Source organism: Lathyrus oleraceus, chromosome 7 (assembly GCF_024323335.1).
Source record: "Lathyrus oleraceus cultivar Zhongwan6 chromosome 7, CAAS_Psat_ZW6_1.0, whole genome shotgun sequence".
Lineage (NCBI taxonomy): Eukaryota > Viridiplantae > Streptophyta > Magnoliopsida > Fabales > Fabaceae > Lathyrus > Lathyrus oleraceus.
The window spans coordinates 299,621,327-299,640,635 of record NC_066585.1 but is presented as its reverse complement, the minus strand read 5'-3'; the positions used below and the strand labels follow the sequence as shown (position 1 = coordinate 299,640,635).

Here is a 19,309-nt window from a genome sequence, read left to right as displayed (position 1 = left end):
CAAAGATGGAGGTAACAGAAAAGATGAATACCAACTCAAGGATGAAGGTATAACAAGGGCATAATAAGAATCGAACTGCGTTAACTCATGGTTGACAACTTACTACCCACTCATTGATGAGGTAAACAGGACATGCCAACTCAAAGTTGAAGGCAACCTTCAAAAGATTGATAATAACACTGCTAGGGAAATCAAATTCCAACTCATTGATGATGGTGTAGATGAAGAATCAGATCTAAGGATCATTGTGCAGACTTACAGTTGAATGCACACTACCAACTCATTGATGAGGTAGACAGAGAAATGCCGACTCAAAGTTGAAGGCAACCACCGATTCATTGACAAAGGTGTTTAAAAGAATTTAGAACATATTCTCCTGGAGATGTTTATCATTACCGACTCAAAGATGACGGTGGAAGGACAAAATGTACCTAACTCATAGATGAAGGTACTCCATCAACTCAAAGACGAAGATGGAATCAAAAGTTATCTGTGCAGACTCAAAGATGAAAGCACACTATCAGTTCAACAAGGATCAAACATACCCTACTCATAGATGAAGGTACTCCATCAACTCAAAGACGAAGATGGAATCACAGGAAAATGTGCGAACTCAAAGATGAATGCATATTACCAGCTCAAAGTTGAAGGTACTTCACCAACTCAAAGACGAAGGTGGAATCAAAAGGAATCTGTGCTAAACTCAAAGACGAAAGCACGCTACCAGCTCAAAGTTGCAGGTAGAACCATGGAACTTTCTGTGAGGATGTTATCAACTCATAGATGGAGATAGTAATTAATTTATCCGAGGGATAACAAAGGTTACCACTCATGGATGTAGGTAACTCAAGTTTGTAACGGGTACCAACTCAAAGATGAAGGTATAAAGGACTTGGACACAATATTTGTCATGTCTGTTTTACTGAATGAGAGTCACAAAGACTATATTGTTGCCTTCTTTTACTGGCAATTTCTGAGCTTTATCTGGAGACACGAGGTTCAAACTAGGATAGAACTAGAATGAAACGGTCAAACAAGACTTCAACTGAAGAGGAATGAACTCATCAGGATTTACAACTGAAACAACCATCTTCCACGAGGCATAGATCTCTGTGGGGAACATGACCAATAAAAGGTGTTTTGCTGCTTATGAGGATACTCTATATGGAGAGATTGACTCAACCCACAATATAAACAAGGAAACAAGGTGCATATGAATGCAAGCATGATATGTCATAGATATGCATGAATATTTAGTAATGAATGCATGATGGACAGACAAAACTAGGAATAACTAAAAATGTTAACAACTGCATAAGGACTTGTTGGAGATTTGCACTGAGACTCGCTAGGGAGTAGTACAAAGACTTGCTGGGGAATTGGTACAAGAGCACCATATCCAGGTTTCTTTAAAAGTCTGTCTCTGCTGAGGATTCTGTAGAAGAATGGAGATGCCTTCTACTTCAAAAATGCAGGAGATTCCCTGTGGTTCTTGAATTTGTGAGGTATATGAGGATTGGACCTTTCTGAGGACTCCGCTGGGGATACAAGGTGTTATCCTCTGGAAATAAGATGATATTGTAAGAGAAGTCCTGCAATTCTTGAATTTGCTGATAATGCAGAAGGGATTATTCTTCTGGAAGACTCCGCTGGGGATAAAGTCCGCTGGGGATAGGTGGTATCTTTCCAGGGAATAAGAATATAGGGGAAATCTATCCTTGATTTTTTTGCTTTAATTATCATGGAGACTTTCTGTATATGAAGACTCTGCAGGGGATTATGGTGTCTGATATCTGGTTACGAGATCTTTCCTCTAGGAGACTCTGCCGGGGAACAGTGATGTCTGACCTTTGAATATAAATGAGAATTCAGGAGAAATCCTGCAATTCTTGAATTTGCTTAAAATGCATAACACACTCTTCTTTTACTATAAAACATTACTGAGGAGGAGACATATCCTTCTATTGAATGGACAGAGAACAACAGGAGATTCCCTGTAGTTTCTGAATATCAACTTTCTTCACTCGCTGAGGGATGGAGACCTCTGTATTACTCATGATCTCTTGAGGAAAACTAGGAAGCATAACTGGGGATATCCAGAATCACAACCTCTGCTGGAAAAATATTACTGCCAAGACACCTGTGGAGATTTTTTCATCATATACATATAAGGATAGTAATATGAACATGTCTAGTTGGAATCACATGATTTCAGAATTACTGGGACCACATGTCTCAATCCTTTTATTGATGTCCACAAATCAAAATAAATAATCTTTATATTTTTCAAAAACTGTTTTTAATTCAAAACTTTTGTTTCAAAACATATCTGTCAAAGTAAAAGAACTTTCGTAATTTGAAATGAAAATTAAGAGTGCCAAGAAATATAGAAAGGCTCAAATTGATTTTATAGGATGGTAATCAGCCAACAGCGTGATTCCATAGATCTTTACAAATTGGAAAATGGTAATTTCGTGGAAAAAGGGTACATTGAACTACAATGACATCATTCTCTCTTCCACTTTTGACTTGTATTGCAGCCTTGAGAAAGTTGGAGAACTGTTGAAAATATTCTGATACTTCAATGATCTTATCTCTGTTATGTAGTTACTTGCCTGAAATCCCTAACTTTTGCCTAGATTGCCCTTTCGGGTTTTCAATCTACCGGGATAATATTCTCTTTGTTTTTTTATGTCTCTAATTTCTGCTTGGACCGCCCTTTCAGGTTTTCAGTCCACCGAGACGCTCATTTTTGCCTAAGCCGCCCTTTCGGGTTTTCAACTTAGCGAGTTGTTCTTTTCATTTTTTAGGCGAAGTATTTCTTGACTGCATCTGTATTCACGGGACGTGGAAGCTCTTCACCATCCATGTTTGTAAGAATTAAAGCACCACCTGAGAAGGCTTTCTTGACAACATAGGGTCCTTCATAGTTAGGAGTCCACTTGCCCCTAGAATCATTGTGAAATAGTATCATCTTCTTGAGCACAAGGTCACCCTCTTTGAATTCTCTCGGCTTAACCTTCCTATCAAATGCCTGCTTCATTCTCTTTTGATATAACTGTCCATGGCACAAGGCAGTCATTCTTTTTTCTTCAATCAAATTCAACTGATCGTATCTGCTTTGACACCATTCAGCCTCTGACAATTGAGTTTCCATTAGTATCCTCATTGATGGAATTTCAACCTCTATCGGTAACACAGCTTCCATACCGTATACAAGTGAAAATGGGGTTGCCCCAGTTGAAGTACGGACTGATGTTCTATATCCGTGTAGTGCAAAAGGCAGCATTTCATGCCAATCTTTGTAGGTAACAACCATCTTTTGAATGATCTTCTTGATATTCTTATTTGCTGCTTCAACTGCCCCATTCATCTTGGGACGGTAAGGAGAAGAGTTGTGATGCTCGATCCTGAAACTTTCACATAATTCATCCATCATTTTGTTGTTCAGATTGGAGCCATTGTCAGTGATGATCTTGTTTGGAATGCCATATCGGCAAATGAGATTATTTTTGATGAATCTGACCACCACTTGCTTTGTCACCTTTGCATACGAAGCTGCTTCCACCCATTTGGTGAAGTAATCAATTGCCACGAGAATGAAACGGTGTCCGTTGGAAGCTTTGGGTTCAATCATACCGATCATGTCAATGCCCCACATTGAGAATGGCCAAGGAGCAGAAATCACATTCAAAAAGGTTGGTGGTACATGAACCTTATCAGCGTAGATCTGACATTTGTGACACTTCTTTACAAATTTGCAGCAATCTGATTCCATGGTCAACCAGTAGTAACCAGCTCTCAACATCTTTCTTGACATAGAGTGGCCGTTTGCATGAGTACCAAAGGACCCTTCGTGAACTTCTTTCATCAACATTTCTGCTTCCTTTTTGTCAACACATCTGAGTAAGACCATGTCATAATTCCTCTTATAGAGCACATTCTGATTAAGGAAGAAACTGCCTGACAATCTTCTCAAAGTCTTTTTTATCTTTTTCTGTTGCTCCAAGAGGATACTCCTGAGTCTGAAGGAAATGCTTGATATCGTGGTACCATGGTTTATCATCAAAATTGGCCTCAGCTGTAAACACATGTGCTGGTCTATCAAGTCGCTTGATCACAATTCTGGGTACTTCGTTTGGAAAACCCACTTGATACATTGAAGACAACGTAGCTAGAGCATCCTCCATATGATTCTCATCCCGAGGAATGTGATGCAATTCAACCTTGGTGAAGAAAGTCAACAATCTTCTTGCATAGTCTTTGTATGGGATCAAGCCAGGGTGCCGTGTTTCCCATTCTCCTTTGATCTGATTGATAACTAACGCTGAGTCACCATAAACAATAAGATTTTTGATGCGGAGGTCAATGGCTTCTTCAAGACCCATGATACAGGCTTCATATTCAGCAATGTTGTTTGTACATTCAAAGCAAATTCTTGCCGTGAAAGGAATATGAGAACCTTCTGGAGTGATAATGACTGCACCTACTCCATGTCCATAAACGTTGGAAGCTCCATCAAATACTAAACCCCATTAAGAATCTGGTTCAGGTCCTTCTTCAGGAAGTGGCTCTTTACAATCTCTGGATTTTAGGAACATGACATCTTCATCAGGAAACTCATCCTCATTATCATCGTGATCTTCAACGGGTTGGTGAGCAAGGTACTCAGCCAACACACTGCTCTTGATAGCTTTATGGGTATGATACTCAATGTCGTATTCTGATAACAGCATCTGCCATCTGGCAATCTTACCAGTGAGTGAAGGCTTCTCAAAAATGTACTTGATTGGATCCATTTTGGATATCAACCAAGTGGTGTGACTTAACATATACTGCCTCAATCTCTTAGCAGCCCAAGCCAATGCACAACATGTCTTCTCGAGTAAGGAGTATCGTGATTCACAGTCAGTAAATTTCTTGCTTAAGTAGTAAATGGCATGCTCTTTCTTTCCAGTTTCGTCTTTTTGACCCAGAATACAGCCCATAGAATTCTCAAGCACTGTCAAATACATAACCAACGGTCTTCCAGCAACAGGTGGTAACAAGATAGGAGGCTCCATGAGGTACTCTTTGATACTGTCAAATGCTTTCTGACAATCCTCTGTCCAAACACAATTCTGACTCTTTCTCAGCAATTTGAAGATAGGTTCTTAAGTGGCAGTCATGTGAGAAATAAACCGGGATATGTAATTCAATCGTCCTAGAAAACCTCTCACTTGCCTTTCTGTTTTTGGTGCGGGCATCTCTTGGATAGCTTTTACTTTATCTGGATCAACTTCAATGCCTTTTTGGCTGACAATGAAGCCCAAGAGTTTACCTGACCTGACGCCAAATGTGCATTTGTTCGGATTGAGGCGAAGACGGAACTTCCTCAATCGTTGAAACAGCTTCAATAGATCTACTAAGTGACATTCTTCTGAACGAGACTTCGCGATCATGTCATCCACATAAACCTCAATCTCTTTGTGCATCATGTCGTGAAAGAGCGTTGTCATGGCTCGCTGGTAAGTAGCACCTGCGTTCTTCAACCCAAACGGCATCACTTGATAACAGAATGTTCCCCATGGTGTTATGAATGTAGTTTTTTCCATGTCTTCGGGAGCCATTTTGATCTGGTTATACCCGGAGAATCCGTCCATGAAGGAGAATATGTCAAACTTTGTTGTATTGTCTACCAACATGTCAATGTGAGGCAGGGGGAAATCATCCTTTGGGCTTGCTCTATTTAAGTCACGATAGTCGACACACATTCGTACCTTCCCATCCTTCTTAGGAACTGGCACAATATTTGCTATCCACTCTGGATACACTGAAGTGGCAAGAAAACCAGCATCTATTTGCTTCAGAACTTCTTCTTTAATTTTGACGGCCATATCTGGATGTGTTCTTCTTAATTTCTGTTTGACCGGTGGACATTCTGGCTTCAAAGGTAGCTTGTGCTCTACGATGTCAGTGTCGAGACCAGGCATATCTTGATAAGACCAAGCAAACACATCTACATACTCTTTCAACAGGCTGATCAATTGCTCCTTGACCTGTGGGGATAACAATGCTCCAATTTTGACTTCTTTCACATTTTCTTCCGAACCCAAGTTGACTGTTTCCAAAGGCTCCTTGTATGGCTGAATAGTGTCTTCTTCATTTTCAAGCTGGCGGGCGACCTCTTCTGGAATCTCATCCCACTCTTCCTCTTCAGCTTCAAATACAGAATGTTCAAAGTTGGGAGAGGGCATGATGTCATTGTGTTCAACGGGTTTAAGTAACCTGTACAAACAATTGTTTTTAGAGGACTGACCATGACATGCAAAAATGTGTTCTTTTTAAGGTTTTTTTTGTGTTACCATTTTCCGAAAAAGCTGAAAAGATAAAAGGACACAAGTGTATAGGAACACAAAAGATCTTTTTCATGGATAGTACGTTTTTGACAAAAGTGCCCATTTTACAAAATTAATGCTTCGCGCTTTGGGCTAAAGCGGAAGATTTTTGAAAACTGAAAAGCTTAATTACTTTGATATGTGGACACAATGTGGGATGTCAACTGCGGTCCAGTTCTTCATAACTACTCCTGCTGTCATAAATCTGGGGCCTTCGTCTTCTGTCTTTCCCTCAAAAGTATCCTCCTCAACTACTACCATGTTGATAAACCCACCGCTGTGAAAGATATCTTTGAAAGGTCGCACCACTGAAGTCTGCACTTGTTTTCCATCAACAAAGCCTAATCCTGCATGGTTAACGTTTTCTGGCAACTCTATCACCTTGCCCCATATTTCTGTAGGACCTGTCTTGACAATCTGTTGGGCGTCTTTGAATGACGCGATTGAACCTTCACTTTTCTTGTAATCATCGATGGTCAGGGCTTGAAATGGAGTCTGAACAGCCGTCTCGTCTACTTCTATCACACTAAACGATGAAAGGTGGCTAATCAGCATAGCCTGCTCCCCATTAACCGTCACTATTTGCCCATTCTTGACAAACTTTAACTTTTGGTGTAACGTGGATGTAATGGCACCCGCCTCGTGAATCCATGGGCGTCTGAGCAGACAACTATAAGCTGGCACTATGTCCATAACCTGGAAAGTGATCTGGAATACGTGTGGTCCAATACCAATAGGCAAATCAACTTCTCCAATGACTGTTTTTCTTGATCCATCGAACGCTTTCACAATAATTCCACTGTGCCGCATTTGCCCCCCTTTGTACTTTAGCTTCAACAAGGTAGACTTGGGCATGACATTCAGAGATGAACCGGTGTCAATTAGGATATTAGACAAAGAATCCCCTTGACAATTGGCTGAGATATGGAGAGCGAAGTTGTGATTCTTTCCTTCTTCTGGCAGTTCTTCATCACAAAAGCCTAAGCCATTGCACAAAGTGATGCTGCCTACAACATTGTTGAACTGCTCTGCTGTTATATCCTGTTCTACAAAGGCTTGATCAAGCACCTTCAGTAGTGCTTCTCTGTGGACAGCTGAGTTCAATAATAAGGACAGGATCGAGATTTTTGACGGTGTCTGTAGCAACTGATCTACCACTTTGTAGTCACTGAGCTTGATAATTCTGAGTAGTTCATCTGTTTCTTTGTCAAGGGTTGAATTGCTTGTTTGCCCTTCTGCTTCTCTTGTCACTGGTACCACGACTACTGGATCTTTCTCAACATTTCTACTTGGGATAACCGGCGGAGCGAACACGCGGCCACTGCGCGTCATTCGGCTATTTGCTGCGATATTGGTAACTGAGGCTAAGGTTTTAATCTCGACCTCTTTACCGTTCTCAATAATAGTTGCTGCATAGCGGTAGGGGACCGCTTTATCTGAAGTGTAAGGCATTGGGCCCGGAGGGCAAATCACCACTGGCTCCCTCGGATGATAAGCTATCTCTACTTTCTCTGGAATGTTGAAGCAAGGAATGATGACATTCACCTCTTGTTCTTGTGATTCTGGAGAACTCACTTGTCTAGAAATCTGAATCAAACCCTGATCAAGGACGCCTTGCAAATCATCTTGAATCTTTCTACAACCTCTTGAATTGACTGAACATGTACCACAGATCTGGTGGTCATGTTGGAATAGACCATGAGCACATAAAACAGAATGAATTTCAACCAAAGACTGCCGAATCTCCTCTATCTTCGTAACACGTTGTTCATTGAGACAAACTTCTATATTGTTCACTAATGAAGGACCATGACTTGGCATTGGATTGTCCTTCACATTGGGACCCATGCTCTTGAAGGTCAGGATACCTGCTCTTGTCAACTTCTGTACTTCCAACTTTAAAGCAAAACAGTTGTCTAAGTCATGACCTGGAGCATTCTGATGAAAGGGACAAGATACCTCTGGCTTGTACCACCAAGGTAGCACTTCTGGTACAGGAGGTCGTGGTCGTGGTTGCACAAGGTTTTTAGTGATCAAAGCTGGATACAATTCTGCATATGACATCGGAATTGGATCAAAATTGGTTCTTCTTTGTTGCTGTGGTGGGCGTTGTTGTAACTGATGTTGATGTTGTTGAGGTTGATGTTGTTGCTGATACTGAGTATTTTGTTGGAAGCGGTTGGTACGCTGCTGAGGGTATTGGACTTGAACTGGAGCGGAAGTGATTACTGGAGTCACGGCTGCTATATATTGGTGTTGGGAATGGTTGAAGGTGAGAAAAACAAGAAAGGGGGGTTTGAATTGTTTGGAAAAATAAGCGCTTTTTCAAAATGAAAACCACACAATGATTTTATACTGGTTCGCTTATAACACAAAGCTACTCCAGTCCACCCGGCCAAGGTGATTTCGCCTTCAACAAGGACTTAATCCACTAATCTTGAAAGATTACAAACAACGTCTAAGAGAAAGATCTCTTAGTCCTCTCAAGTATACAGACTTCACAAAGTCACTTGAGGAAATAAACAAACAATTGATAAAAGATTTATGTAATCTAGAGTGCTTCTAAGAAAGCAAATATTACAGTATTAAGAACAAGAGTCTTTCATGTTATAAGCAAAAGCTTCGTGAAGATCTTTAGAGAGCAAGAGTGTTTTTCTTGAGCGTTGATGTTTCAGTATAATTTTGGCTTGTTGGCTTGCTTGTTCTTCAAAGTTGATTGCATCCCATTTTATATATCAGTTGAAGTAGTAGTTGAAACTGGTGGATATTAAAATGATTTTACGCCATCACTTAAATAGCTTCTGCAGGATAACTTTCTCTCCTTGAAATGACTACTTACCACAAGTAGTATCTTCTTTATTGAAATTGGAGATTAACGTCTCTTTCTTAATTAGGAAAACCATTTGCAAATCTTTACTTGACTTTAACGTTACTCTTTCATGATTAGCAATTCCATGCTCAGAGTATTTGTGTTTCTGGAGAATCTTGGAATCTTGCTTCTGATGTTAATCTCTTGTGAGTTCAGATAGTTTCTTCAGATAGAGCTGATAACTTGTGGAAGTTAGAGATAGCGTTGTTCAGAGTCAGAACATCTAGAGCTTACTTCTTGTTCAGATGCTTCTGATACTTTGCTGTTATGCTCAGAGTTAGACTTCCTTGAACTTGTTTCCACTTCAGATGCTTCTGATCATATGATAATATGCTTCTGATCTGGTTCTGTATCTGATGACATCATCAGATTTCTTCCTTCTTTCTTTAGAACCCTGCACACTTAGAAACTTTTCGTTAGGGTGCCATTTTTGGTTTCATCCTTTGTTATCATCAAAATCAAGGAATCTGTTGTAGAACAATTTTTGTTCTTACAATCTCCCCCTTTTTGATGATGACAAAACAAACTTAATTAGCAGATGAAACATGAATAATATCAGATCAGATAGACAGAAGCTCCCCCTGAGATAGTGCTAGGGAGTTCAGAAGTTCTTACCAGAGCTTCCAAGCAATGAGGTTTCTGAAACTTTCTGCAATTTCTTAAGTCCAAGTTAGATAATTTTATTTTTAAGAAAAATATGTTGCAGAGTGTTTAAGGTATTAGACAATATTTTCATCAGAGCTATTAATGACTTCTCCCCCTTTTTGTCAGAATCAAAAAGACATAGCAAAAAATAAATAAATTAAGAGAAAAACTTGTATTCAGATAAAAACACAAAGGCAACAAGAATATGAAAACATCAGAAAGCAAAAACAAAACAAACTGGCAAACAAAATAAATCCTAAGTGCCTAAGGGTTCGGAGGCGGAGGCATTCTCTGAAGCAACATTGCAAGCATGTTCTGGATGTTGTCGTTGACAGTATCTTGCTTGTCCATTCTGGCCCGGAGTTCATTCTGATCTTGCTTAAGTTCTTTCAGAGTCTGAAGAACCATAGGGATAACAGAAGAGGACTCCCCCAGAGTCAGAGCCTGCTGTGCTTCAGCAGCAGCCTGCGCTTCAGCTTCAGCAGCAGCTTGCGCTTTAGCATCTACCAGAGCCTTAGCTTCAGCTTCCTTTGCTCTTTCTTCTTCTAGCCTTCTAGCTTCTTCAGCTTCTCGCGCAAGTCTCTCTTCCTCTAGCCTTCTGGCTTCCTCAGCAGCTTCTCTGGCAAGTCTTTCCTGGAGTCTTGCCTCAGCATCTCTGATGTAGCCATTTCTGACTTGTTCAGAGATGTTCTTCAGTCGAAAAGCCTCAGAGGTCATCCAGCCAATGACTCTGTTCCAGTGTGTCCTTACAGATTTATGATCATCACTGACTTCAGAGTTAGTGGTCAGAGACTTGACCTTTTGTACTGAAGCCCCTGCTACCAGCATGATGGCTTCCTCAAGGGTAGGTACAGAAAGGTTTGGTTCAGAGGTTTGAGGTGAAGATGGTGGAGGGCTGAGATTTAATGTGAGAGGTTCAGATTCTGCTTCAGGTTCAGATCTTTGAGGTGAAGCATAAAGAGGGTTTAAGTCTAAGGGTTCAGTTTCAGTTTCTGATTCAGGTGCAGTAGAGGTGTTTGGTGGGTTGATATCAGAGGTGGGAAGGTCAGAGGGTTGGTCTTCAGAAGGTTGGTTTTCAGAAGGGATGGTGGTTGTTTGTTGTGGTGGTGAAGTTATTTCAGGTTCTGTTGGTTGTTGTGAAGCGTGGTTTAGAGCATAAATTTGGGCTAGGGTTGGAGAGTTAGAGTCTGAGAGTTCTGGGTCAGAAGAAATGTTGAGGTATGGTGGTGATTCTGGGGCTGTGGAAGATGAAGAAGAGGAAGTGCTTTGGTTCATTTGTTCAGGTTCAGAAGGAGGTATGAATGTACGGGCGACATTTAAAACTGGTGAAGGCTGAGAGGTTCTGATGGTTGAAGGTGAGATTTCAGAGGTTGTATAAATTGGTGGTGTTGGGAGAGGATTAGAGGAAGGGGTAGAGGAAACCATCGGAGGTACAGAGGAAAGAGGAGGAACAGACATACCAGTAGAGATTTTCAGAGGAGCTGGAGATCTGCTTCCAGAAGATTCTCCAATTCTGGCCTTCTTTGCCTGTGATGCTATCTTCTTCTCAGAGAGACCTCTCTTGTATCTGACGAAGTCTTCTTCTGAATCCAAACAGTCGTCGAGGCTGAAGTCAGAGATGTCAACACCATCATCCAGCAGACGCTGAAGATAGATAGCAACAGCATCTCTGGGTTCATTCTTGAAGAACCTGGCAAGGCCATGAGGCATCTTCCTCTGATCTTTCAAAGAATCCCAGGATGTGTCCAGAGTGGGTCTGACTTGAATCTTCTTAATTATCCCCATACTCTTGAGATTTCTGGCATTCAGAGGCTTCCCAGTATCTATTGCCAGATCATCCATCAGTTTGGTCTTTTCCAGATGATCTACCAGTCCATTCTCGATGAAAACATCAGGTAGCAATCTTCCCAGAGGGATGTAGGATCTGGGCTTCATATTGTTTCTGGTTTCTCTGACAGAATCTCTGAGGTATCTGAAAAGGAGAGCAGGGAGGCAGATCTTCACACCCTTCTGAATGCAATACAGAATGCATTTCTGATCTGCATTGATGTAGTCAGAGGAGTTAGAGGCTGGACGGTGGTGAATAGTTCCCAGAATGATCTTCAGCCACACTCTGAGGTTCTGATGCAGCTCTTTGTTCTTTGAAGGATTTCCTTCAGTGTTGGGTTTGAAGATTGTTGGATTGATTACATCAGTAATGCGCTTTGACCTAGGAGGGATGTTGTAAATCCTTTTTCCTCCAGCTCTCTCCATGTTCAGTAAAGAGGCAATTGACCCTTCAGTAATTACAATCTTTACCCCCAGAACATAGGAGACGATGAAATGGTCATCTGCATCTGCAAATCTCCAGAACTCCTTGATGAGAAGAGGTTAAACATGACCATAAAGCCTTTGGAAGTAGTTTTCCCAACCTTGTTTACGAAGTTCTTCAGTGAGATCAACGCCATTTCTCTTCAAGTTGTCGAAATCTACTAGCGATTCACACAACACGTCCAGTCCTTCAAAAGGGGTTGAAAGGTTAATATGGCGTTCACGGTCAAGAACATGGGGTTCTTTGTAAACAGGGGTGATGGTGACGCCTGTAACCGTTGGAGTTGGAATGCTTGAAGTTTGAGCAGTAGAGCTTGATTCCATTTCTTGAGAGAAGTTAAAGACTTGTTGTTGTTGAGCGTCCATGGTGAAGAAGAAGAAGATTGATGAAGATGAAGAGCTTTCAGAGAATGCTTCAGAGAGGTTTAGGGTTTTAGAGTGAGTGAGAGTGATAAGTGTGTGAAATGTGAGAAAAGTGTTTATATACTCTAAGTAAAACACATGCAAAACGACACATCAATTTGCGTTAGTACACAGCTCAAGATTGCACGCTTGGGGGAAAAATGATTACAGCTAATTAATGAATGTCTAATCCCAACAGTACGCACACTGCTCAAGGAGATTTCAAAACGTCTGTCCTTTGAATTTCTTTTGACAGCTGTCTAGAAGTTCTAGGGTTAGACGCTTAGTGCTCCACGTGTTGATGTATCTGATCTTCAGGAATACCAAAAGATTGATTCCTGGAGATTTCTAACTCAAATATCTTCTTAACTGGTAGAAGTATCAGAGTCAGAGGCAGAAGTACATTTGTTTTTATATCAGAGTCTCATTTTACATTTTCAGAGCCATACTTCATTCAGGGCAATTTTTAATGTTCAGATTTTCTAAGATGAAAAGAAATCTATCTTCAGCTAGAGGCTTAGTGAAGATATCTGCCCATTGATGTTCTGTATCAATGAACTTCAATGTTACTATCCCTTTCTGAACATAGTCTCTGATAAAATGATGTTTTCTTTCAATGTGTTTGGCTTTGGAATGTAGAATGGGATTCTTACTTAAACAAATAGCAGCAGTATTATCACAAAAGATAGGAATGTTACTCTCAAAGATTTGCAGATCTTCTAACTGATGCTTCATCCAGAGCATCTGAGTTGTGCATAGTGATGCTGAGATATATTCTGCTTCTGCAGTTGATAGAGCAATTGTTGATTGTCTTTTGCTAGCCCAGGATATCAGATTGTTTCCCAGAAGCTGGCAATTTCCAGAAGTGCTTTTTCGTTCTATTCTATCTCCTGCATAATCTGCATCACAGTAACCCGAGAGTCTATACTCTGATGTTTTCTCATACATCAGGCCCAGGTTAGGAGTTCCTTTCAGATACTTAAGAATTCTCTTAACTGCTGTTAAATGAGATTCTCTAGGATCTGATTGGAATCTGGCACAAAGACAGACACTAAAGAGAATATCAGGACGAGTAGCAGTCAGATAGAGAAGAGAGCCTATCATACCTCGATAGAGCTTCTGACAAACCTTGTTGCTTACCTCTTCCTTTTCAAGAATGCAAGTTGGGTGCAAGGGAGTTTTTGCAGAGTTGCATTCAGTCATGTCAAACTTTTTCAGAACATCTTTAATGTACTTGCTTTGATGAACGTACGTGACTTCTGAAGTTTGATTGATTTGAATTCCCAGAAAGAACTTTAGTTCTTACATTAAACTCATTTCAAATTCTACCTGCATTAACTTAGAAAATTCTTGGCAAACAGAGATATTAGCAGAACCAAAAATAATATCATCAACGTAAATCTGGCATATCATGAGATCATTATTAAGGTTTTTACAGAAGAGTGTAGAATCAACTTTCCCTCTGATAAAATTTTGTTCCAGAAGAAAATTGCTTAAACGTTCATACCAAGCTCTGGGAGCTTGTTTAAGTCCATATAAAGATTTTTTAAGTTTAAAAACATGTTCTGGAAAGTTTGAATTTTCAAAGCCTGGAGGTTGATTGACATACACTTCTTCTGAAATGTAACCATTAAGGAATGCACTCTTGACATCCATTTGGTATAATTTGATAGAATGATTAATAGCAAAAGATACAAGAAGACGAATAGATTCTAACCTCGCGACTGGAGCAAAGGTTTCATTATAATCAATACCTTCTTGTTGACTATAACCTTGAGCTACCAGTCGAGCTTTGTTTCTGACGACTTCTCCTTTCTCATTCAGCTTGTTTCTGAATACCCATCTGGTTCCAATGACGTGAGTGCCTCTGGGTTTAGGAACGAGATCCCAGACATCATTCTTTGAGAATTGATCTAATTCTTCTTGCATAGCTGCCACCCAGTCGTTATCCTGAAGTGCTTCATCATAAGACGTAGGCTCAATCAGAGACACTAGTCCCAGAGGAGTATCTTCAGAAGTCCTGAAGGTAGATCTGGTTCTGACAGGTTCGTCCTTGTTTCCCAGAATCAAATCTTCAGATACATTGATACGACTTTTAACTTTCTTTGGGATTTCTGGAGATTTAATTTCTTCAGAGTTCTGAGTGACAGTTGCTTCTGGATGTTTATCAGATTCTACAAGAGTGATTTCCAAATCTGCAAACTTTTCAACTAGCTTTGACTTTTCAGGGTCAAGCTTATCATCAAATCTGACATGAATTGATTCTTCCACAATTTTGGTTTCTGTGTTGTATACTCTGTAGCCTTTAGAGCGTTCTGAGTATCCTAACATAATACCTTTCTGTGCTTTGGAATCAAACTTGTTCAGATGTTCTTTAGTATTTAATATAAAGCAAGAACATCCAAAAGGATGAAAATATGAAATGTTTGGTTTTCTTTCTTTACACAGTTCATAGGGAGTCTTTTCTAGAATAGGTCTTATAGAGATTCTATTCTGAATGTAACACGCTGTATTTACAGCTTCTGCCCAAAAGTGCTTTGCTACATTAGTTTCATTGATCATGGTTCTGACCATCTCTTGGAGTGTCATATTCTTCCTCTCTACAACTCCATTTTGTTGTGGAGTTCTAGGGCAGGAGAAATCATGGGATATTCCATTAGAATCAAATAATTCTTCAAAATCTTTGTTTTCAAATTCTCCACCATGATCACTTCTGACTCTAATAATTTTAGAGTCAAATTCATTTTACACTATGGAACAGAAACTAGTGAATACAGAGTGAGACTCACTCTTGTGCTTTAGGAATTTTACCCATGTCCAGCGACTGTAATCATCAACAATGACTAGTCCATACTTCTTTCCATTAACTGATGCTGTTTTCACAGGACCAAATAAGTCAATGTGAAGAAGTTCCAGAGGCTTAGAGGTAGAAACAACATTTTTCTTTTTAAAAGATGTTTTTGAAAATTTTCCTTTCTGACAAGCTTCACACAGAGCATCTGAAGAAAACTTCAGTTTAGGTAGGCCTCTGACTAACTCGAGTTTAGTTAGCTGAGAAAGTTTCCTCATGCTAATGTGGCCCAAGCGTCTATGCCATACCCATTGCTCTTCGTGAACTGACATTAGACATTTAACATTTTGATCTTTTAAATCAGAAAGATTTATTTTGTAAATGTTGTTTTTCCTCTTGCCTGTGAAAAGGACAGAGCCATCGTTCTGATTAATGGCTTTACATGTTTTTTGATTGAAGATTACATCATAACCGTTATCACTTAATTGACTTATGGATAACAAGTTATGCATTAATCCTTCTACATAGAGAACATCAGATATAGAGGGAAGAGTACCATTACCAATAGTTCCGGAGCCTCTGATCCTTCCTTTCTGATCTCCTCCGAAGCCTACAAATCCAGCGTCTTTAAGTTCCAGACTTTGGAACATAGACTTTCTTCCCGTCATGTGTCGCGAGCATCCAGAGTCCAGGTACCATGACTGGTGTCTGAACTTTGCTGCATAGGATATCTCTTCAGATTCTTCATCTGAGCTACTCCTGGATGTGGTAGCCATAAGTGCCACGTTGGCCTGTTCATCAGAGTCAGATTCTGATGATCCAGATTCACTATTATCCCAGGTAGCCATCAGTCCTTTCTTTGTCCTGAAGGTATTCTTCTTGAAGCTTTCTTTTCTAGGGTTGTCTTTCTTTAGCTTGGGGCATTCATTCCTGTAATGACCTGTTTCTTTACATTCATAACAGGTAATATCTTTGTTAGATTTACCTTTTGAAGTTGATTCAGATTGATCCCCTCTGGGTCTTGGTCTTCTGAAGTTGTTGTTCCTCTTTTTCCAGAGTTGCTTAACTCTTCTGGTTAGTAGGGACAACTCTTCTTCATCATCAGAGTCTTCTGGTTCAGAGTCGTCAGTATCCTCAGTTTCTGCCTGGAGAGCTTTGGTTCTGTCAGGTTTCCGTCTTTCAGATCTGGACTTTAGCGCTACGGACTTGTTCTTTTTCTGAGGCTCATCTTCCTCTAGTTCTATCTCATGGCTTCTGAGAGAACTAACAAGTTCTTCAAGGCTGATATTGTTCAGATCCTTTGACAGCTTCAGAGCAGTAACCATAGGTCTCCATTTCTTTGGCAGACTTCTGACAATCTTCTTAACATGATCTGCAGTTGTGTATCCTTTGTCTAGCACCTTGAGACCTGCAATAAGAGTTTGGAATCTAGAAAACATAGCCTCTATAGCTTCGTCATCTTCCATTTTGAAGGCTTCATATTTCTGGATAAGCGCCAGAGCCTTCGTCTCTTTGACTTGGGAGTTTCCTTCATGAGTCATCTTCAGAGAGTCAAGTATATCTTTGGTTGTCTCTCTGTTGGTGATCTTTTCATATTCGTTGTATGATATAGCATTTAGAAGTATTGTTCTGGCCTTGTGGTGATTTTTGAAGATACGTTTCTGATCTTCTGACATCTTATTTCTGGGAACTTCAGCTCCATTTTCTGAGACTGGAGGTGTGTATCCATCTGTGACAATGTCCCAGAGGTCAGCGTCATAACCAAGAAAGAAACTTTCGATTCTATCTTTCCAGTAATCAAATTTCTCTCCATCAAAAACAGGAGGCTTAGCATTGTAACTATCTCTTTCATTTGAGTGGGCCATGGTTTTTCTCGTACTGGATCTCTCTACACTGTTAAGTGTTTGATTAGAAAATCAATAACAGAGCCGGAGCTCTGGTACCAATTGAAGGTGAGAAAAACAAGAAAGGGGGGTTTGAATTGTTTGGAAAAATAAGCGCTTTTTCAAAATGAAAACCACATAATGATTTTATACTGGTTCGCTTATAACACAAAGCTACTCCAGTCCACCCGGCCAAGGTGATTTCGCCTTCAACAAGGACTTAATCCACTAATCTTGAAAGATTACAAACAACGTCTAAGAGAAAGATCTCTTAGTCCTCTCAAGTATACAAACTTCACAAAGTCACTTGAGGAAATAAACAAACAATTGATAAAAGATTTATGTAATCTAGAGTGCTTCTAAGAAAGCAAATATTACAGTATTAAGAACAAGAGTTTTTCACGTTATAAGCAAAAGCTTCGTGAAGATCTTTAGAGAGCAAGAGTGTTTTTCTTGAGCGTTGATGTTTCAGTATAATTTTGGCTTGTTGGCTTGCTTGTTCTTCAAAGTTGATTGCAGCCCATTTTATATATCAGTTGAAGTAGTAGTTGAAACTGGTGGATATTAAAATGATTTTACGCCATCACTTAAATAGCTTCTGCAGGATAACTTTCTCTCCTTGAAATGACTACTTACCACAAGTAGTATCTTCTTTATTGAAATTGGAGATTAACGTCTCTTTCTTAATTAGGAAAACCATTTGCAAATCTTTACTTGACTTTAACGTTACTCTTTCATGATTAGCAATTCCATGCTCAGAGTATTTGTGTTTCTGGAGAATCTTGGAATCTTGCTTCTGATGTTAATCTCTTGTGAGTTCAGATAGTTTCTTCAGATAGAGCTGATAACTTCTGGAAGTTAGAGATAGCGTTGTTCAGAGTCAGAACATCTAGAGCTTACTTCTTGTTCAGATGCTTCTGATACTTTGCTGTTATGCTCAGAGTTAGACTTCCTTGAACTTGTTTCCACTTCAGATGCTTCTGATCATATGATAATATGCTTCTGATCTGGTTCTGTATCTGATGACATCATCAGATTTCTTCCTTCTTTCTTTAGAACCCTGCACACTTAGAAACTTTTCGTTAGGGTGCCATTTTTGGTTTCATCCTTTGTTATCATCAAAATCAAGGAATCTGTTGTAGAACAATTTTTGTTCTTACAATGGTAAGGATAATTGATCCTTCTTGGATGATTATAGGACACAACATTAGTTTCTTGTTCCTTCTTTTTCATAAAACCTCCGTACCTCTTTGCCCCGCTTGAAGATGAACTTCCTTCTCTAACTAGACGCCCTTCTCGAACTGCTTCCTCTAAACGGACTCCCATGTTTACCATGTCACTAAAGTCTGTAGGAGCGCTTGCAATCATCCTCTCGTAATAAAAAGTATCAAGAGTCTTTAAGAACACTTTCGTCATCTCCTTTTCTTCCATAGGTGGAACAACCTGTGCTGCAATTTCGCGCCACCTTTGCGCGTATTCACGGAATGTCTCCTTTTCTCTTTGTTGCATGGACCTCAACTGATCTCGGTCTGGCACATTATCCAGGTTGTATTTGTAATGTTTGATAAAGGCCTCGCCTAAATCGTTGAAAGTCTTGATCTGAGAACTGTCTAATCCCATATACCAACGTAAAGCTGCACCGGTAAGGCTGTCTTGAAAACAATGAATGAGCATCCTTTGGTCGTTAGTGTACATTGACATCTTTCGCACGTACATAACCAAATGGGTCTGTGGACAAGAACTTCCTTTGTACTTTTCAAATTCTGGTAGTTTAAATTTTGCTGGCATCCTTACGTCTGGAACCAAACACATATCATTTACATCTCTGCTAAACAGTTCTTTCCCACGAAGAGCTTTTATCTCTTTTTGTAATTCCGCAAACTGATCCTGGAATTCATCCATTCTATCATTGAGACCAGGATCCTCACTTGGGGTAGGGCCGTGATAGACAGGTTCTCCTAGGTGAGGAGTATAGTGAACAACGGGAGGCACATTAGTGAAGACAGGAGCATTTGGTGGAACGAACTCTTGT

General features: G+C 40.0%; 1 protein-coding gene across 1 annotated transcript in view; it reads right to left on the bottom strand.

Annotated features, from left to right (window-relative positions):
* Nucleotides 1–18,978, bottom strand: part of LOC127103523 (uncharacterized) — a 48,783-nt gene extending 29,805 nt beyond the window's left edge. The window contains exons 1-2 of the mRNA XM_051040776.1: nucleotides 18,438–18,978; nucleotides 6,636–8,620 (exon numbers count right to left, since the gene is read on the bottom strand). Coding sequence (XP_050896733.1) covers nucleotides 6,636–8,620; nucleotides 18,438–18,978 — 2,526 coding nt within the window. The remainder of the gene's footprint in view (nucleotides 1–6,635; nucleotides 8,621–18,437) is intronic.
* Nucleotides 18,979–19,309: the final 331 nt, after the last annotated feature.